Below are 21,332 nucleotides of genomic sequence, written 5' to 3' on the forward strand. Positions count from 1 at the left end.
GGGACGTTGCACGGGGACATCATTGCACGGGGACATTGCACGGGGACATCATTGCACGGGGACATTGCACGGGGACATCGCACGGGGACATCATTGCACGGGGACATTGCACAGGGACATCGCACGGGGACATCATTGCACGGGGACATTGCACGGGAGTCGTTGCACAGGGACGTTGCACGGGGATGTCACACTGTTGCACAGGGACATCTCACGGGGACATCATTGCACAGGGATGTTGCATGGGGATACGGCACGGAGACATCGCGTGGGGACGTCATTGCACGGGGACGTTGCACAGGGACACTGCGTGGGGACGTTGCATGGGGGTGTGTGTTGTGGTTTAACCCGGCCGGCAGCTAAACACCACACAGCCACTCGCTCACCCTCCCCCCTCCCTCTCTGGGATGGGGGAGAGAAACGGGAAAGTGAAGCCGGTGAGTTGAGATAAAGACAGTTTATTAAGACAGGAAAATAATAATAACAATAATAATAATAATAGTGATAATGGTAATAGTATTAATAATAATAATGTGTACGAAACAAGTGATGCACAATGCAATTGCTCACCACCCGCTGACCGATGCCCAGCCTATTCCCGAGCAGCCGGCCCCCCCACCCCGGCCAGCCACCCCTATATATTGTTTAGCATGACGTCAGATGGTATGGAATACCCCTTTGGCCAGTTTGGGTCAGCTGTCCTGGGTCTGTCCCCTCCCAGCTCCTGCTGCACCCCCAGCCTGCCCGCTGGCAGGACAGAGCAAGAAGCCGAAAAGTCCTTGGCCTGGTGTAAGCACTGCTCTGCAACAATTAAAACATCGGCATGTTATCAGCGCTCTTCTCATCCTAATCCAAAACATAGCACCCTACCAGCTACTAGGAGGAAAATTAACTCTGTCCTAACTGGAACCAGGACAGTGTTGCACGTGGGACGTTGCTCAGGGACGTTGCACGGGGACGTTTCACAGGGACATTGCGTGGGGACAGCACTGCACCGGGACATCGCATGGTGGGCACTTCACAGGGTTGGGATATTAGGGTGTTACACCAGGGGGGCAACTGCACAGGGGTCAGGCGTGGGGGCACAGCGTTGCACAGGGGCCTGGGGGGAATTAGGGGGTGGGGGGGGCATCGCACGTGGGGAGGGCACCGGGGCATGGCCCGGGCTGGGGTCCTGCATGGCAGCGGGGCACGTGCTCAAAGCACGGGTTTGTGCGTCCGCAGGCATGGGGACGGACAGATGGGTGGATGGATGGACGGGCAGACGGACGGATGGATGGACAGACAGACAGGGAAAGCCAGGCACGCAGCGCAGGGGGTCCACGGGTGCCACGCAAACGACAAAACGCGGTAAGGCAGCCTAGAAAGGGGAAAAAAAAAAAAAAGTAGGTTACTTTAGAAAAACCGCCTCGCTCAGCGCTTCGTGCGAAGACGGGACCAAACCCAGCCCCCGGCCCAGGCACCGCCGCGCCTCGGCCCTGCTCTCTGCTCATCTCCCCTCGCCCCGCCGCCTCCCGCTGCTGGCCGCAGCCTCCCGTACCCGGCCGGCACGGAAAACCACAGCCACGGAGCTTTTCCTGCCCGCAGCAACCTTCTGCCCGGTGCCACGCCACGTGCCGCCAGGGCCACGTGCCGCCGCGTCCCCGCCAACCCCGGGCACGGCAGCGGCGCTGCGCTCCCGGCCTGCCCCAGCCCTGCCTTTCCTTCCTGCCCAACCCGGCCGCTGGCTCGCCGACGCGATTTTAGCAATGCCCGGCCAGCGCCGAGCCCACCAAGGGGGACGAGCAGGCGATCGATCCCTTCTAACCCTAATTGTGCCCGGGGCTCCCGGTGCCAGGCGGGCAGGGACGCGGGGGGGGGTGCCGGGGGGACACACGTGCCGCGGGTCCCGGCGGATGTCACCCGCGGGGCGCACGGCGGGCGAGGAAGTCTCTGCCAGATGCAATCGCCTGCGCGTGGGCGGCCGGGAAGGTGACGGCAGCGAGGAGGCGTCTGCGGGGCCCCCCCCCACACACGTTTCCCTTCCCCACTCAGTGTGGGGCTGGCGGGTGGCCCCGAAAGGCGGGTGCTGATGGGGGGGGGGGGGGGGGAGAAAATCCAGGGTGCTGTGTGCCGTGCCGTGCCGTGCCACATCGTGCCGTGCCGTGCCGGGGAACGTGGCCAGTGTAAGCTGCCATGAAAAAAGGCCGAAGCACCGGGGGCTTAGGCGAAGAGCAAGAAAGGAGACCCTGCTCTGGTCTCATCCTGCCGAAGGGGGGGTTGCAGGGGGACGCTGCCCCGCGGCCCCCCCCCCTGTGGCTGCTTGGGGGTTGCTGGGGGAGCTGGGGCACAGCTGCACCAGCCCCAGACGTGCCACACCAGCCCCAGACGTGCCACACCAGCCCCAGATGTGCCACACCAGCCCCAGGTGTGCGTGCCCACGCTGCTGCCCCAGCCGCACGCGATGCGCGCCCACAGTGGGGCCCCTGCTCTTGTTTCAGGGGGGGGCAGGGGGTTCCCTGCCCTGCTGTCCTGCTGCCGAGCCCCGGCCCTTCCCAGCCCTGGGGTGACCGCGGCCGGCGGCTCCTGCTCAGCCCCGGTGCCCCCGAGCCTCAGCAAAAGACGCCTGCGAGATGAGAGCCCCCCCCATGTCGTTAGATTAATTAATACCCTGATGCGTGCCGCCCTGAGCGCATCAGAAGCACGCTGGAACAAGGCTTCCCGCTGCAACCCTTGCGGGCCTGCCTGACACGGGTACGTGAGGCCGTACCCAGCTACGGAGCGGGTGTTTCTCTTGGCACCCCAGGCTGCGCCCTCGCGCTGCCAGCTGGCTGCTGCCGCCCGGCTCCGGCTCCCCCGAGCCCCACGTTCACAAGAAAAAACAGGCGGATCGGTCAAATCCCGGCCGCGGGCAGGGGCTGCTGGAGCCGAACAAAGGGCTGCCTTGCCCGGAGGGGAAACCAGTTTCCATAACCTTTACTGGTGCAGCAGGGCGGGCGAGCTGCGGTATTTCCTGTGGTTGCAGCCTCGAATGAGGTTAACACCGTCACCCAGATTAACCCTTCGCCGGCGGGGCGGCCAGGGGGGGGCGCAGCGGCAACCGGGGGGCACCCACACCGGTACCGGGGTGCGCCCACGCTGGTGGCACTGGGGTGCACCTGCACGGGCACCGCCGCCCCGACCCTGTTCCCCCAGGGCTCCCAGCCCAGGAGGAAGGGCGCGAGGGGTGCTGGTGGGACCACCCCCCGTCCCTGCAGGCTTTCTCCTCGAAGGCTTTTGGGTTTAGAAGCAGGAAAAAAAAAAAAAGAAAAAAAAAAAGTAATTTTGTGAAGTTTGAGCGTCGGCAGCCCCCCACAGCGGCCGGGAGGGCAGCACGAGCTGCGCACCACGTAGCACGAAGCCATGGGAACACAAAAGGCGCTTGGATGCGCTCAGCGCTGCGGGGTGACTAATGGTGCTGTGACAGCTTGAAGACAAGAGAGAGAGAGAGAGAGGAGGGGAAAAAAAAACAACCACGACTGAGTCTGTTCCTTCAGGGGATGCTGGGTTTTCCCATGGACTGACTCAAACTGGAAACTTCTTCGGTAGCAGCGGCAGCAGCGGCAGCAGCGGCAGCAGCAGCTATCTAGGTCAGGGCTGCTCGCAGCCGCCGGTGCTCCTCGCTGCACCCGGCGGCCCCGGCCTCAGCAGGCGGCAGCGGGGCCACGCCAGCCCCGCCGGCCCCCGGCCCGGGTCCTGAGGACTGGGGAGGTAACGGGGAACGGGGAACGGGGAACGGGGAACGGGGAACGGGGAGCAGGAGAACCGCCCGGGGCCGGCCCTGGCCTCGGCTGCTGCGTTCACGTGCCCGTGGCTCCCAGCACGCCCCGTCGGTAAGGGTCTCGTGGGGCTCGAGCAGCTGGAACAGCTCTTCTCCTCCTCCTCCTCCTCTTCCTCTCCTCCTCCTCTTCTCCTTTCTTTGCTTTGCGTGTATTTACGGGAACCTGCCGGGAGACTTTTTAACAGAGATGAGATCGCAGACCCGTGTCTGTAGGCAACGGGAGCGGGCTCGTTCCTTCTGCTCTGGAGCCTGCAGACGCCCGTAAATCGGGGTAAAAACACGAGCGGCAGGAACCCCCCGAGGAGGCAGAGCCCGCGGTCGCGCACTCCAGCTGGCAGCCGGGGAGATTTATTGTGTTTTTTTTCGGATCTTTTCACAGCCCACGAGGTGCGTGTGTTCTTTGTAAGCTGCTGTAGGTTGCAGGAGGCTGGCAGGCAGCTGGGGGCCGTCGAGGTCTCTTTCTGGGTCAGGTTAACGAAAGGGCGCTGGAAATTGGACCCGCTCTTACGAACACTTGAACGGTGCTCGCAGCAAAGAGGGCAGCTCGTACCCGCACCCGAGGTAACAGGGGGAGGACTACGAGAGCGTTAGCTGTGCTCAGCAGGCTGGTTTGGGTGGGATACTGCTATTTTGACGCTTTCTCCGCGGACTCCGCCGTGCCCCACTTCTGACACAGCCTGTGCGCGGCTCTTTGTCTCGTTGCTGCCCCAGGACGAGCGCCACGGAGGCGAGGGGGGTGCAGCTCTCAGAGACCCCCTCCGCCACCTCCCCTCGCGCCCCTGCCCCTGCCCCAGCCGTGGCTCCCCCGGGGCAGGCGGCTGCGCCGGGACGGGCGGCACGTGCCCGGCCGGGAGGGAGGCGAAGAACTCGCTGAAGTAAGCAGCTAAAGTCGGGCGAGCTCGTGGGACGCGAACACGAGCCCCGCTTTGGGTCTCGGTGACGCGCGGCCCCGGGGGTGAGCACGGGGAAGGAGCGGCAGGAGCAAGGCGGGTGGGAAGGCGATAGGAAAACGGGGGGATTTCTGCCCAGGGCACCGTGGGTGGTTGGGTTTGGCCATCTCCAGGGATGGAGACTCCACGGCAGCCTGCTCCTGAGCTCCGTCACCCTTGCAGCAAAACGCTTTTTCTTACATTTAAATGGGATTTCCTGATTTTTAAATGTAAGCCTGAGAAGAAGAAGCCTGGCTGCATCCCCTCTGCTCCCCCCATGGGGAGCTCCCGCAGCTCTCCCAGCCCCTTGGTGCCGGGTGCTCTGCGCCCTCCATCCCCTCATGGCCTCCCCCCAGGCTGCCCACGTCTCCTGTCCCAGCCAGCCCCGCCGGGTGTCACGAGGCCGAGGGGCAGGATCATCCCCCCCAGCTTGCCAGGAGCATTTTGAGCGCAGCACGGGGCGCTGGCGGCCTCCTGTGCCCCAGGGGCACGTTGGTGGCCCTCCAGACCCCCGGGTCATTTTTCACAAAGCTTTTTACAAACAGCCCTCGGAGCTGGGCTGGTCGGGCACCTTTTGGTCCCATCCCCAGCGGTCCTAGTGTGTCCACGCTGACAGCTCCCATCGCCTTGTGTCCTCCTTCATGTGCTGGGAAATGGCACCCAGGAGGGTTCGTCCCTCACCGGCCCCGGGGGAGCAGGGCAGGCTGGCCAGCCTGTGCTCCCCCGCACCCCCTCGTTCCCCATCCTGGCAGGGGCCGGATCCTTCCCTCCCACAGCTCCCGGCCACCTCGGGGCTGGTCCCTGAGCACCCCGCAGCCAGGGCAGGCGCCTCTCGGCGCGAGGCTGACACCTTTCCTGCCCCCCAGACTATGCCACGCACGGACGGCGGCTGCAGCCCAGGCCATGGCGGGGGCTGGCAAGGCTTTGGCGCTCCACGTCCTGCTCTGCTTCCTCTGCAGAGGTAAGTGGCTGCTTGGCATGGTACGGCACGGCATGGCACGGCATGGCATGGCACGGCATGGCATGGCATGGCACGGCATGGCACAGCATGGCACGGCATGGCAAAGCATGGCATGGCATGGCGCAGCACAGCAGGGCATGGCACGGCACGGCATGGCATGGCATGGCGCAGCGCAGCATGGCACAACATAGCACGGCATGGCACAACGCAGCATGGCATGACAAGGTGCAGTATGGCACGGCACAGCACGGCACGGCACCAGCCCCGCAGACTGCTGGAGCACACTCCCCAGCCCTGCTCGGGATCCGACCCGGGGCGGGAATGTTGCAGCACGGTCCCCATGGCTTTGGGGAGCGCTCCACCAGCACCACCTTCTCCCATGCCCCTGCCCCCCCTGCAGCCCTCTGCTCCCTGCTGCTGTCCTCGCCCCGGGGGCTTGCCCGGCCTCGCTGAGCTGCCCCGGGGGGTTTCAGCAGCCCCGAGCACCCCGCGAGCTGCTGCTGTTGACGTGTGCTCCTGCCTCCGTGCTGTGTGAGCTCTGGGCGCAGCTGCGCCCTTTCCAGGAAAGCCAGATCGAGCTGATACCGTTCGAGCAGCAGCTTTATCAGGGCTTCTGCAGGGCCACGATCTGATAGCAAAGGGCAGCGCACGCCTCCCATCTAGGGGCTGCCGTAATCTCAGGGGATCAGAGATAGCAAGCCGGCGCGTTATTTCCCTGCAGTCATTTGAGCGTTAGAGCAGAACGTAAAATTGGTGAAAGTAGCTGTTTCCGAGCTGAGTGGGTGAGTCACTGGGTGCCTGCTGGAGGCAGGGGGATTTACCCCGCGCCAGGGGGGCGTGGGGGCGCCGGGGGGACCCCTCCGGAGGCGCTCGCCGCCGGTGCCGTGTTTGAAGCCGCGGGCGCTGCGCAGGTGTTGCCCGAATCAAGTGCCAGGGCAGCGTGTGGATCGAGCCCGCCCTGGAGGTGCTGATGGGCTCCAACATCTCCATCAACTGCGTCTCCACCATCGGCTGCTCGAGGGCCAACCTCTCCATCCAGCTCAACAGCACGGCCCGTAACGAGACCCTGCGCTCCCTCAACAGCAGCGCGGCCCAGCTGCGGCTGCACGACTTCAGGCTGCCCTACAGCACCGTCCTCTGCTTCGACCACTGCCGCAGCTGGGAAACGAAAGCTCTGGTCTGCGGCACGGAGGTCTGGGCCGGCTGTGAGTACGGCCGCGGGGCCGGGGTGCTCGCCGTGAAGCGGGGAGCGACGGGGACGGCGGTGGCGGGGATGTGGGGAGGGGGGGGCGTCTGCGCGCTCCTCCTGACGCTGCCTCCCCAGACCCCCCGGAGCCCCCCGGCAACCTGACCTGCACCATCGGGGAGCGCTCGGGGAGCCTGGCGTGCACGTGGGACGCGGGGCGGCCGACCCACCTGCGCACCGACTACCGCCTCCACCTGAACAGGTAAGGGCCCGCGGGGACGCGCGGGGCAGGCGGCGGCACCGGGGCGCCAGAAGGGTGCAAGCAGAAAGGGTGCAGCCAGCAGCATGCACCTAACGGCGCCCAAACCCCGAAACCTGGCTGCTGCCGGCGTGTGAGGGCTTGGCTCTCCAGCAGGCACGCTCGCTGCGGCGCGGTGCGCGCACTGACCCTGCGCACTTTATGCCACGACCGATGCCAAAGCCCCGCGACACAAGGCTGCCGGGCTTTCAGAGTGAGCCTGGCTCAGCTACGCACTGCAGCGTGTTCGGTGCAGCCCCGTGCAGGCTGTGTGACGGGCAGTGCTTAGCCTCCTGCCGACGAAGAAGCCCCGCCGGCGGAGCCGCTTGGGTTCGAGCCCCGAGCCTCGCAGCCGGAGAGCTGCGAAAGTCGCCTTTCTGCAGCAAAATCGCAAACGCCGTTCAGCGATGCCAGGAACCAAAGAGAGTTACTTTCTAGTTCGCTTTAAGAGTGAAAAACTCCAGCTCCGGGGATGACTGTGCCCCGGTTCTAACCCGTCGCTGCCGGCTGACGCGTGGGTGCCTTCCCCGCGGGCGCGCACGTGCTGGGGTGGGCGCGTGGCACCGCCGCCAGACCGCAGCCCGGTGCCTGCCGGGGAGCCGGGTCCCTCGGTGCCGGGACGGGCTCTGACCGGGGCTGCTCTCCGCTTCCCAGCACGCAGACGGCAGAGGAGGAAGTGTTCCCCGCGGGCTCGCCGGTGCCCCTGAGCGCGCTGCGCGGCGGCAGCCACTACTCGGCGTGGGTGCAGGCCAGGAACGCGCTGGGCACTGCCCGCTCAGCCCCGCGGCACCTCGACCTGCGGGAGCTCGGTACGCGGGGACAAGGACGAGCGGCACCGCTCCCACCGGCCCTCCCGTCGCTCGCGGGCCCCTCCGGCACGCTCTGCCCGTGCCACCCGTGGGGAGACGGGTGCCGGCCGGGCTCAGGGCTCTCGCTCCCCCCGCAGTGGTGCCCGCTTTGCCCTTGGCCGAGGGCGCGGAGACAACGCTGGCCTCGCCTCCCATCACCACCGTCCGCTGGAGGCAGCAGACGCAGCTGGAGAACGTGCACTGTGAGGAGCGGCACAGGGCAGAGGACGCCCCAATGTGGCATGTGAGACGGCGCCAGCCCCCCACATTTCCCCCACTGCAGACCCGTGGGACGGGGCCCGGTGGGGACCCCCCGGTGCCAGCCCCCCCCGGGGCTCCCCAGCGCCTCCAGCAGCCGGCCTTCCCGGCAGCGTTTATCTCTGCATTTTAAGCAAAAGGGCAAAACTCAAAATATTTCCTAATGTTATCTAGCTCTGCGAGGACAAGGCGGAAAAAAGCCACAGAGGGTGCTCAGCGTACGCCCACTTAATCAGTCTCCGTCTCTCTCGCAGACACAACCGCACCCGGGCAGGCTGCTCGGGGGTCCTGTCTGGAAACCTCCTCAGGCTGAGGACCAGATCCCAGCACTTGTTGGAGCTCCAAAACGGGGGCACTGGCCTGGTGCCACTGGCATGGGGCTCTGCACAGCTCTCAGTTAAACCTTTTTTTTTTTTTTTCTTTTTTTCTCCTGATTTTTGTGTTCCCAAGTGGTGCAGGGCAGTCAGGACAAGCCCATGCAGCACACCACGCGTGGGCACCCTGCTCACCGGCTGCGCTCACCCCACGCCCATGGGTTCAGCAGCCCCGTGTGCTCGGGGGGCCGTGGGGTCCCCGTGTGCTCGGGGGGCCGTAGGGTCCCCGTGTGCTCGGGGGGCCGTGGGGTCCCCATCTGTGCAGACGGGGAAGGTGCTGGGCCCCGCTCCGCCCTAGCACCTGGCTTCCCTTGCAGGTGGAGGCGTGGGACCGCGCGGTGCGTGCCGGGCACCCCCTGCAGAGTGACACCCGCTACGTGTTCCAGGCCCGGTGCCGGCTCAGCCCCGCCGACAGCCCCTGGAGCGCCTGGAGCCCCCCCTTCGTGTACACCACCCCCGAGGCCGGTAAGCGTGTCCCGTGCGCGCTGCGGGTGGCGGTGGTTCTGGCACTCCCGAGGTCACTGCAGGCGGGTCGAGCCGCAGGGAGACCAGAGAAAGGAGCATGACACTCTTACCCATCTCGGGGAGTTCGCTTTCCTCCAGCGCACCGCCCCTTGGCTGGCCCCCCACTACCTGCCCGTGCCCCCCCAGGGCAGATTTCCCCCATCGCAGCTGCACCATCAGCACCGGGATGGGTTTAGGTGAAGCCAGCCGAGCTGCTGCAGTGCTGTGAACCCCGTGCGATGTGATGTGAGCTGCGCGGGGCTCGCGGGGCGGCCGTACCTTCACCCCCACCCCGCTCACGGCAGGGTGAGGGATCTGGGGCTGTGCTTGCCCTAAAAAGCCGTGTCAGCCGCTGCTCTCAATCTGGGCCATTTCCTTCCCCGTGGCGGCGAAGCCACACACGCCGGCGGCTCCGTCACCTCGCTGGCGGCACCCGCTGGGTACGGTGCAGCCGGTGCGAGGCAGCTGCTGGGGGGCCACCAGGGCGATGCGGGTGGGCGCGGGCCCCGTGCCATGGTGGGCGATGCCCCCAGCCTCAGGACCACGTCCCCCTGGTTGTCCCCGCAGCCCCCGCAGCAGCACCCGATGTCTGGCGGCGCCTGGGCCCGGCTTTCCCGAACGGCAGCCACGAGGTGACAGTCTTGATCAAGGTAAGGCCTTAGGGTTAAGGGTTGGGGTTTGTAGGGGTGGCAGTGACGTTTTAAGGCCATATCGTGGAGGCGGGGGGTGGAAAGCGACCTCGCCGGGGCCCCTTTGACCACACGAGGGTGAGGAGGGGACCTGGGGCCACCGGCACGGGGCGGAGGGGGGGCACCCCGACCCCGTCTCCACCTCTCGCCCTCCGCAGCCGCTGCCGCCCCGTGCTGCCCGCGGCAGGATCCTGGGCTACGCCGTGGCGGCGGGATCAGCGCAGCCCCTCTGCAACACCTCCGGCACCTCCTGCAGCGTCCTGGTGCCCCCGGGGGTGCGCGTCCTCCACGTCACCGCTCACAACTCCCGGGGGGCGTCCAGCCCGGCCAACGTGACGCTCGGCCGGGAGGCCGGCCAGCAAGGTAGGACGTCGCCCACGCCAGCGTTGGCCGTGGCGGAGGTCTGCTTTTGTCAGAACCCGAGGGGAGAAACGTCACGCAGACACGTGGGTTCAAAGCAAGAGGCGCCCCGCCTAGGGAACGCGGCGTCCTCCACACAAGGCCAGCGTCCCCCGGAGATGCCCCAGCCACACAGCCCTTTGCCTCCGAAGGCTGCAGGAACAAGAATAGCTTGTAAAAATAAAAATAAGCTTGTCCTGCCTGTGCCTGGCACGGCTCAGGGCACCCCTCGGTGCCCACGGCTCCCGAAATAGCTCCCGCTGCCGTCCCAGCCGTGACGCTGGAGCCTTTGGGGCAGGAAGGGAGGAAAAAGAGCTCCTGGGCTGCCTCGGGTTCCCTGTGCCACAGGCTGTGGCTTTCCCCGCGACCACGCTTTCCTATTTTTGAAAATGTCTCTTTTAATGAGCAACGGGAGGGGAAAGTCCCGTTCAAGTTAAGGACAAATAGTGAGCATGACTAAAACGAAACTGTGCAGTGTAAATAAGGTGGAAAAAATGCTCTAATCTCATACTTATCAGAATGATGCGTGTTTCTGGTAAAAAATGTCAGGTAAAGCGTCTCAGACAGAAGAGGCGTGACAAAGCTGAGCACGTGCCTTTGTGAGGTAGACACGTGTATATATACACACACAGGTGTGCGCGTATCTTTTTCTTTTTCTTTTTCTTATATATTATATACAATATAATATATTTTTCTATATATTATATACGAAAATATATTAAATATTTTTATTATAAATATAAATATAAACATAAATTTACATGCATATACGAATACCTAAACCTATATGTATACCTATAGCTGTACCCACACCCATACTCACCGCATCCTAGAAGGCTTTTTCCCTCCTAGCCCTGTCCCCCCGGTGAAGACCTGCTCCTGCCCAGGCACAGCGGCCTCCCGGCTCGCTGCCCGGAGCCCAGCTCCGACCCCTCTCTCCTTGCAGCCTTCCCGGCGCCGGCGGCGGTGGAGGTGCGGCGCCAGAACCAGAGCAGCGTCTCCGTGGCCTGGCAGCCCCCGCGCGGCAGCAGGAGCCCCCCGCTCTGGTTCATCGTGGAGTGGGTTTCTACAGCGCCGTATAGCAAGGAGGAACGCTTCTTCTGGAAGAAAGTCCCGTGCCAGGACACGCTCACGTACATCCAAGGTAAGATGTTCCACGGGGCCTTTTGCAGTTCATTGAGGCATCGCAAAGCCGAAATCTCACTGGGATTGAGCCCCTGCCCACCACTTTGGGAGCTGGGGGCTGTGAGGAGCCCAGGGAGCAGGAGGGAGCGGAGCAGTGCGGGATGTAAGGGCAACCGGTGTGTTTGATCCCCCAGGGGCTCAGCCAGAAGCCCTCAAGCAAGTCTACAGCTTTAACAGCAGCTTACAAATACGTTTTAAAGGCAAAAAATGCTCTATTTCAGAAGACGCAGCAGCGGCAAGCCACATCAACGTCTCGGTTTATGCAGTCTACCCTGACGGAGTGAGCAAACCAACCTCTGGCCAAGGTAAGCCCAGCTGTGTGGAGAAGTTGCCGCTTGCTGTGGTGGAGCTGCAGAGTTCAGGCTGCTGCTTCGTGCCTGCTGTCCTCACGGCCTGCCGGTTTTATGGAGTTAGAGACAAGGGGCAAAAACCTGGCATGGGCCAGACAGAAACATGAGGCTGCCGAAGGAAACTGGGAGAGGTCAGGGGCTTTAACAAACCTGTATGAAAGGCTTTTCTAGCTGGTACTCTGCTCTTGTGCACAGATCTCTAATGCACATGAGAACTGCATCTTACTCCACAAGGTACACCAGTGGCGTTGCTCTCCCTGTTCGGGATAGAAAATAGGAGGTTGCTGCTTTGCCTATTTGATAGTAAACTGTTATAGAAAAGACAACTTTTACAGAGAACAACTGCAGGCTGTCCTTTCTTACCTGGAGCTGCATGTAGGCAGGCTTCAGTTCTGAAAACTATTTTAGGTAAAATAGGGCATGGACCAACTTAAAAAAGACAATGAGGATGTCCGTGCATCATCTCCAGCGATGTGTGCATTGGCTTTGATCGCTCTCACGAGCTGGGCATGCTGAATCCCCTAGTGGCCCTCACCTAGACCAGGACAAGCCCTGCACAGCTCCAAATATGAGGGCTGAGGACACGTCCCAGCACCACCAGACCTGTCCCATGGGCACCACCATGCAGAGAAAATTCACCACCTGTGCTTTCACGGAGGCCCATGGGTGCAGTGAGCATCCTGGGGAATCCCAGCCCCAGGGAGTGTGCTGAGGGCAGGACAGGCTGAGCATAAACCAGGTGTAATAATGCTCAGGGTAGGCGTTCATCGTTCCAGACACGTAGACTGACTTCTTATCTTACACCTGCCATACAGCAATATCTGGAAATAACCTTCTATTTGTGCTAGCTAGATGCTTTAAATGCTTGAAATAGAGAGCTCATCATTCTTAGTTACATAGACTCCTGTGATAAAACCTGGGGATTTATGTGGGAAAGCACCAACATGAGGCACCCAGCGGGCACAACCAGCACCTTACACCCTGCCTGACCCCACAGGATGGCCCTCGTTCCCTATGCTCCTTACACAGACCGAGCCCATCAGTAAGGCATTTCTGTAGCCATATTAACAGATAATACAAGTTAAACGTGCCAGTGACACCAGCCCAAAAACGTGCCTCGTTCCAAGGCTGCTGAATAATTTACTCAGCCGCTTCCCGTCCACAGTCGGGGTGTAGCCGAGGGCTGCTTTGGGACGCGGAGCTCCCCGGCTGAGTGGGCAGCACTGTAACCACACTGCTTAGGGAATTAACATGCTGGGACTCCACGAGCTACGCTAGGAGAAGCACGTCTCAAATGTACAGAATTAGAGACGGTACCTTTCCTGTGATTTTTTTTTTTCTCCCCTGATTTTGTGAGTGAATTGTGCTTCGGTGAAACAGCGGCAGCGTTACCCAGGTCAGCTCAGGTCGGAGCCTGGTGCCAGCCCGGTGACACGCGGTGTAACCGACACGGGGACACGGCCGCGATTGCCACGTCCCCCCCCCGACAGTGGCAGCCCGGGACACCCCCTCGGCAGGAGGTCACCTCCCCGCAGAGCCACCCGTGGCACCACCCGCTGCCGGCCGCACGGTGGCAGCCCCGCGGGGATCATGGAGCCAGAATCGCAACATCAAGGCTGGGAAAGGCCTCCAACATCTGGTCCAACATCCCCCTGCCACCAGTGTCACCACTAAACCACGTCCCCAAGCACCACGTCCAGCCTCTCCTTGAACATCCCCAGGGACAGTGACGCCACCACCTCCACCACATCCCAACGCCTGAACCTCCCCTGGCACAACTTGAGGCCATTCCCTCTAGGCCTATCACCAGTTACCTGTGAGAAGAGGCCGACCCCCAGCTCCCCACAGCTTCCTTTCAGGCAGCTGCAGAGAGCAATAAGGTCTGCCCTGAGCCTCCTCATCTCCAGACCGAACACCCCCAGTTCCCTCAGCTGCTCCTCACAGGACTTGCGGCTCCGGGCCCGTTTGCAAGGACAACCCCAGCAAGGGGCTGCTCACGGCGATGTTCCTCCAGCCAAACCCAGCGCAGAGCCACCGCCACCACAGCAGCAGCACTCACTGCCAGTACAAGATGCGGCCCGAGCCATTTTCCTCACAGGAAAACCGTAGGGAACAGGGCTCGAAAGCTGTATTACCCGATCCCGGGGGAAGATCAGCAGTATTGCTTTCGTGTGCTGAAACTGTTCCTGGGTTTCAGGCAGAGAGGCCTCTGGGCTCCCAAGACAAGCTACCCCCGTGCTCCTCATCCTCGCTGCCCAACAGTTTTCCACTTTTGTGACCTGTGCTTTAATTGCTCTGCTTCAAGATGATGGCTCCGGGCCTGCCCGTGGCCAAAAGGGAACACTGAGCTTCCCTGCCCGCAGCAGCACGTGCCTGAAGCCCCAGCACACCTCCTGCCTGGGCTGCTCCCTCAGGACGCTTCCCCGAGCGCTGAGCGAGCACCTCACGGCGTCCCAGCAGAGCCCGTTTTTCTTGCAGGCTGGCCCCAACCTCAGCAGATTGCCCCAGATAGGGGCTTGCTGTAGGGCACAGCGATTTCTTCACTCCCTGCCGGCTCAGGTCCCACCGAGGCAGGTTTTACCGGCGGGCTGGGACCGGGGTTATCAGCGTGGTGAGGTGATCCCATCAGTAAGAGTGAGGACAGAAGGCACTTGCTGAGGAGAGGAGATGGCAAGGGAATTGCTTCGTACGGCCAGGAAAGAAAGCTTGCTGCCTCCTCTAGCAAAAATAAGCTTCTTGCCACAGCAGACTCAGCTGCGGCTCATCCGGTCAGATAAAACGGTGCTGTCAGAAAACTCAGTGCTATGGGGGTTGGACACTGGGACATAATCTGTAGGTGCTCGTGGAAAACAGCCCGGGGTTCCTCAGGAAGAGTAAATTCTTGTCTCAGGTACTGAGGTGTATGGGGGAGATTTCTTGTAATTTGTTTTATGGTTTTGTTAACATTTCGTTTAATTAGAACTCTGAGAAATACAAGATGATGTAGAGTCCAGATACGCAGAAGATAATAATTACTTTACGGGGCTTTATTTTTCTTATTATACCAGTATTTAGTTTCCTAAAAAATATTAGCAACATGAAAATAAACCAGAGCTTCATTCACCTGATGTACATTTCCCAAATGAAGTTACGGCCTTTTTGTCTTCTCTCTGCTTAAGTCTCCTCGGAGGAACGGATCCCGGACTTCAGCTACAACGAGACTTCCCATGGTAAGAAGCGTTTCAGGCTTGGTGATCGAGAGCTTCTGCTTGACCAGGTGTGGACGTTTCAGCCAGAGCCGCGAGCGCAGCATCTGGTGATATAGTAGCAAAAGGGAAGTGAAAGCTCCGTCGTGATTCGGGGAGGTCAGAGCCAGCAAAGCAACTTTTCACTTGACAGGAAAATGAGCCACATGGCAAGAAAGGCTGCAGTCCTGCCCTGGGGTGAATGCAACTTGCATAATTCCTGCCTTTGAGTTTTGTTTTCTTATGAGACGTAATAAAATGTACGTTACAGCAAGCAGGAGTTAAGAAAGCAAGGAAAATACGATAATGTTAACATACAAAATAGTGTAACAGTGACGGACTGCTCTGGCCTTACAATCTGAGCCGAGGGCTGGTTTAAACATTTCCCATACATTTTTCTAACTGCAGTTATGCTTTTAGTTTGCATGTCTTCTGGTAAAGGTTATACTATGGTCTGCTTCAGTATTTAAAGCAAAACCAAAACCAACGTAAGCTGAAGAGTTTGCTCAAGTATTTCTGGAAGGTAATTCTGCGTAGGAAATGGTTAAACACAGTGACCACACTTCCTAGAATTACTTGGCTGGAGGATCCCGGCTGGGTGGCGACTGGCAACCACCTCGGGGCAGCGGAGGGGCGGCCGCTGCCAAGGACCACGCAGAGCCTCGGCCGCCCGCTCCTCCGCTGCTGTGCTCACGGTTCTGAATCAGAGACGGGACAGAGGGCTTGGCCTCGATGTTGTTATTGCTTTGCTTCCCTTGCTGCGAAGCAAATGCTAAGCTAAATGCTAAGGACTTATTTTATCAGCGATCTCCACTTCACATAAGTTCATGCAGCGGCATACGAGGCGGTGGGAGCGGGTTCGCCAGCAGCTGCCCGTGTCTGGCAGCGGCATGGATGAGCAGCAGGAGGGCCCTCCAGAGCCTGGCCCAGATGCCTTCGTGGCCTCCGGTTCTAGATAAATATTGCCCCTCCACCAGACCATTAGAATGGCAAGTGCAAATGTATAGGAATAACGACAGACACGCAAGGAGTCACATTCAACATGCCTGCTTGTGATGCAGAATTACTCACAAGTGCGACTGAGGATTTGGCCTATAACATCTGGTTTAAAATGGGAGCTCCCTGATAAACCTTTTTCCTCTTTATCCTCTTTCAGATGATGACACTGGAGTTTTCCTGGGAATGGGTGTCAGTGTGATCGTATCGTCAGTTGTTCTTGCAATTCTGATGTTTAAGAAATCAGCTAGAATAAGGTATTACTTTCATCACAATTTTTTCTTTATTTGTAACTCACGCTTTTCTTCCACAATGTTCTAAAGTTAACTAGAGAAACCAGTCCTTCTCACTATGCTCTGCTCCTACTGAGGGTAGCTTTGCCCATTCATAATATTGCTGCATAAAAGGCTACCTGTGCACTCCACAGTAAGGCAAAGACCAACAAAAAGTAAAAATCATTCCTCTGTAGAAGCCAGACTTAGCCAGACATGATATATTATTATTATACAGATCTAGGGGGAGTGAAAGAAAAAAAGAGGAAAAACATAACCTTCTTTAAGTAAGTTTTATACTAGGATCTGTTACTCTTACTTTTGAATGAGGAAAGGATGCTGTCCCTGGCACAGGCTGCTGGCTGCCCCCACGTCTGCACCCTGGGAGACTGGCAGAGGCCGGGGAGTTGGAAAAGAGCTGGAAAACCAAACAGGGAGAGTCTTCATTCCATTTGGTTAACACGACTGCCGCATACCTAGCTCGGCAGGCGGCCTCTCCGCGGTGAGAGGAGTCCCACCAGTGCTGTTCCTGGTACAAATAAATGGAAACGATTGCCTCTGTGCCACAGAGCTGGCTGGTGGACACTCCTGATAGAACAAGAAAGAGGGTAGAGAAGACCTGGGGTTAGAGGACGTTGAAGGGCTGTCCCTTTCAGTTCCTGAGCCCTGTCTAAATTTTTCTGCTGCTGATGTAATTGGGAAACACAGCAAGAACTGAGCGCGTGTACTTTCTCAGGAACACAGCAATCCACACAACATCAGCAAAGCTCAACTAAATTAAAATCTCTTGCAAATGATTTTCATTTCTGCAGCAGCTTCGTTTGTCGGAAAATCAATTTTCGTTCCTGCAGCAGCTTTGTTTGTAGGAAAATCAACTTTCATTACTGCTGTGTATTTTATTTCATCAGCTCAGGACACATGCATCCTCTTATTTATGTACTTAGCTTGGGTTCCACCACCCACCTCGGTTTAGTAACATTTTCCCATACAGATACGTTTTACACAAGGGATTTAAACAGAGTAATTTAGTTTCCGGACTTGCTCAATAAATGAAGGTCTGAATTTCTGAAAGTAGCGCAGTGACAAAAAACAATCCTGCTCTGAGGGAAACAGCATGTGCTGTGTTGCAGCCGTACCGCGTAACGTTAGGGTGAGCAGTCTGCCCCTCTGCCCGCTGCAGCCAGGCTCCACCACAGCCAGACCCAGGGGAACCGCGCTGAGAGATGAAGAGATGGGGTTCAGGTGGGAAAACCTACTCACGGGGGGGAAACTGAGGCTTCCCAGCCCTCCACAACGGCCAAGAATGATGGATATGCTTAGTGTTCCCTCCCTGTCTGGGGACAATTTCATCTAGAACAAACAAGTAAATGACTAATAAAATGAACTAACATTTTGCTTTTTTTTTTAATTATTTTTTTTTGGTAAAGAATTAAAGCAACAGTTGCATCACTCTTACCAAAATGGCTACTTGAAGATTTTCCCCACATGGAAAACAGCAATGTGATAAAGTCACTCCAGGTAATCGCACCATTATGTCCAGCTTTTTTTTTTTTCTTCCCCATTTACATATACTTAAAAATAATTCTGCAGCTGTGAGAAACACGGACAGAGCAGGATTCAGCTCTAGGGGATCTAGAGCTGATCAGAGAATCATTTACCAGCCATTTGCAAGGTGCAAGGAAGCCCAGCTTAGCTGGAGTCTTTAAACCTTGCTTCAATATACATTTTATCCAGTAGTGACGATTGAATCAAGCTGACCTTGAGGTGCATGCAGAACGGAGACAGGCACAGCTGCTCCTGTCTTCTCTCTTCCACCTCGCTGTAGTCTGTTCCTTGGAGAGGATTAGGTGAGAGAAGCGGAAAGGATGTTGAGATGAAGACAAGAAGTCATTGCCCTATTTCCTCCGTGTGATGCTCTAATGATCTCTCTCCCCTTGGCAGAATTTGCCAGTTTGTTACTACAGTCATATTTTTTTTCTAGGAGAAGAGTGAATTCACAAGCAACAGTTCCTATGAGCCGTTCCTGGATGACAGCGATCCCACAGTCATGGAAATAGAGGAGGTATCCGTGCATGAGAAATACAAGATTGTGGACATCAAAAAGAAACCCAGCACAGCGCTCCCCCAGAACGTGGTGCACCCACAGAGCTCAGCACCGGCCGTCAGCGCCGCACCTGAGCACGTCAGTGACTACAAGCCTCAGATTTCCGACGGGAACCTTCTGGGATATGTAGCTGCCAATATTTACCAAGCAGAGTCCCACACACCGGCTCCAGAACCAGAGACAACCTTTTTCTTCAGAGACTACACCAGCCCTGTCAGCTACCTGTGGAACGCCGAAGGAGCGGGGCACAACGTCTGTCTGCTGGAAAAGATCAACCTAATTTTAAACAACAACAGAAGTGGGCAAAACTATGCGTTCAGCTCAGCGCAGGAGGAGCAAAGTACTCTTTTGGAAAGTCAGTGGGGAAAAACACTGTCGAGTGAAAACGTTCAGGAACAGACACTGGTCCCAGATGAGCTGGTCTCTTGCTTAAGAGCAATGAATGAGGAACCTGTGGATATACAGACCTGTTTGCAGCAACGCATTGGAAGGTTATTCTGAGCAAAGTTATAACTGGGATTAAAAAAAAAAAAAAAAAAACACACAAAATTATGAGCGGATGATCATGGCACATGTCTGCCTTTGGGATTACAAACATCAGAACTGGAACAAAGCTCCAAATCCAAAACTCACTCCCTTAGTTGACTGCAAATAATTTTGGATGCATGGATCACCTTGGCCAGTAAATCATCATTTTACACTTACCTCATATTTTTACACGCATAACAACGCATAAACGCAGGGGTTCCTGTAAGAACTGAACTACAAAACAGGTGATTTTTACAGGATACAATATGCTTCCATTATTATTCTAAGTCACTCTCGTGTTAAATACTTGGGACATTCAATACCTGGAGCTGATATCTATTAAGATGGATAAAACGGTCCCTTAGACATTCTGACTGAATTGTGTGAAATACCTTGGGATCACTCATAATGAGGAGACACTACACTGAGGAGGATTTATCTATCGTGCAGCAGCCATGGCTACCATATGAAATCTTTTCTCTTTGACAGGATAACTCAATTTCATTTTCCCTTCCATTCAATAACAAAAAATGCATCAGATAAGAACAAGCCTTCATCAGCTTGGCCTACCAGCCGGATTTAAAAGCTCTAAGTTTGTCACTGGACAGATTCTTCGTTTTGGGTGAAGGATTTATTGTCTCACATCAGTTTGTCAGGGGTTCAGCTTTGCTGTTCTGCATGAAGCAGAACACGGCACAGAGAAATGGCATTTACTAGGCATGTAACAGGAAATTCGGATATCCTGAAATACAGAAAGTGAAAAATGGGAGCCCCCTTCCTGCTGAGGGGTCTTGGAACCATTCTAAGTTTGCCCAGGACTTCGGAGGTGGTTTTGCAAGATGTTCCTAAGGCAACCATAAACTGCCTGGAAATGGGAGACGCTGGATTTTGTATCTAGCCCTTACTTGACTGAGCACCCCAGCCTTTTCCAGGAAACACTTTAAACACTTTTAAGGAATACAAGCACAAAGGAAGTTTACTACACCCTGTAAAACACTGAGCGTTCAGTGAGCAAGGCGTAGAACAAACCTCCGTAAGGTTTGTTCTCTTGGCCCTTTTCTCCTACCTTCTGCATTACTGCTTCTGTTCCGGAGCTGCCCCAGGGGGAGGTGAAGCTGCGTGGGGTTGGGGTGGGAGGGCTGCGAACGCCCCGCAGCCGCTGCCCTGTGGCAGCACTGGAAGCGCTCAGCGCGGAGCAGCAGGAGAGGGCCCTTTGCTGTCTGCCTCCTTCACTGCTCGTCCAGGGCAGCGCTGGCCCACGAGCAGGACCCTCAGGTGCCACAGCAATGCTAAAAAAATGTATTTTTAGTGCCCCGAGAGTTGTAACGCCCCGGTGCAGCACCTAGAGCACAGTCACACTGCTGTTTTACCTTTGAGCATGGCCAGCCAGCAGCACGGTGCCCAGGAGGGAATGGTCCTTGCTGCCTTGGCCAGCTCGGGGCAGCTCCCTCACGAGCCCCTCGACCTCCGCAGGCCACCAAAGCCGTGCTCTGCAGCTCAGCTGTGCACGTTTTGGGGCTGTATAAAGCATGGCATGGAAACTCTGTAAAAGCTACTGTCTGCGAGAGCTGGCTGTGGGCATCCCAGAGCCCCCGCTGCAGGTTGGGTGCTTAAAAACACCCGTGGGTGCCCTGCAGAGCAGCGTACGGACAGCTCTGCGTGATCACGGGCTACCCGTCGCACCTGCATGTAGGTCTGAGTCTCCGTTCACAAGCAGTAGCACCGAGGAGCCCCTGAACTATGTAGCACTACGTGTGACTTCTGTTCACGGGGCAGTCTGCACAATTAACGGGTCTGGGGAGCTCAGCTGGCTACGCGCGTCGCAGCAAATATATGCAGGGGATGTATCTTGTAAGGCTGATGGCAACATCATCACAATAAAAGGAAAAAAGATCATCTGACTGTGCATTACCAAATTGAAGTCTGTACAATCGTAAGAGCAAGACTCAACACGTTTTCATTAGACTTACAAAGCTAATGTAAATGCTAACCTGTCTGGTATTAGGTATCTAAAATTACACACTTTATCACTTCTTGCAGTAAAGCTGCTAAACCTGGAGATTATAACTTTTCTTTTGAATCTTCCGAGGCACCGTAGGTGCTTCTCTAACGGCTGCTGCACAAATCGATCGATTTTGTCATTTAGTCCTGGATGCCTTCAAACCAGAACAGCTGGGTGCTGTTCTCGTCTCCTCTTAAACCAAGAGATCTGCCAGTCGTCACTTAAATTGACTGAGTAGTATTTTACCTGGCAAGATGTGGTAGGTTTGTTCTTGAGAAGCAGCAAACTGTTTCCAAGCCTGAAATGTTACTCTTACATGTAAGCTAGTCTAAAATTAGTGATTGCTGCCTGTGCAGGAAGGAAATTGTAAAAGAACAGCCACATACTATCAGCAGCCAAAATGTGAGGTGTGGAAGATATTTTTTT

The 21,332-nt window shown here is 57.5% G+C and overlaps 1 protein-coding gene and 1 long non-coding RNA gene across 5 annotated transcripts in view; one reads left to right on the top strand and one right to left on the bottom strand.

The window, feature by feature from the left end:
* IL23R (interleukin 23 receptor) lies at nucleotides 1-20,805 on the top strand. 4 transcript variants are annotated; one of them, XM_083845720.1, is made up of 18 exons: nucleotides 1-1,009; nucleotides 1,225-1,350; nucleotides 4,179-4,360; nucleotides 4,511-4,674; nucleotides 5,595-5,689; nucleotides 6,601-6,894; nucleotides 7,014-7,137; nucleotides 7,828-7,982; nucleotides 8,120-8,265; nucleotides 8,971-9,118; nucleotides 9,725-9,807; nucleotides 10,005-10,209; nucleotides 11,192-11,389; nucleotides 11,652-11,735; nucleotides 14,939-14,989; nucleotides 16,161-16,257; nucleotides 17,700-17,790; nucleotides 18,254-20,805. In XM_083845720.1, exons 2-18 carry the CDS (start codon nucleotides 1,227-1,229, stop codon nucleotides 18,875-18,877), a joined length of 2,865 nt encoding a protein of 954 aa, XP_083701846.1. In that variant the 5' UTR covers nucleotides 1-1,009; nucleotides 1,225-1,226; the 3' UTR covers nucleotides 18,878-20,805. The 4 variants fall into 4 exon arrangements, with proteins under 4 accessions (XP_083701846.1, XP_083701847.1, XP_083701848.1 ...); XM_083845721.1 differs by lacking the exons at nucleotides 1-1,009; nucleotides 1,225-1,350; nucleotides 4,511-4,674 and adding an exon at nucleotides 2,116-3,729; XM_083845723.1 differs by lacking the exons at nucleotides 1-1,009; nucleotides 1,225-1,350; nucleotides 4,179-4,360 and adding an exon at nucleotides 3,576-3,729.
* LOC310903103 overlaps nucleotides 18,691-21,332 on the bottom strand; it is a 13,207-nt gene continuing 10,565 nt past the window's right edge. Inside the window, exon 4 of the long non-coding RNA XR_014587272.1 lies at nucleotides 18,691-18,827. This is a non-coding gene — a long non-coding RNA (uncharacterized lncRNA). The remainder of the gene's footprint in view (nucleotides 18,828-21,332) is intronic.

Source organism: Anser anser (genome assembly GCF_964211835.1).
Source record: "Anser anser genome assembly, chromosome: 8".
Taxonomy (NCBI): domain Eukaryota; kingdom Metazoa; phylum Chordata; class Aves; order Anseriformes; family Anatidae; genus Anser; species Anser anser.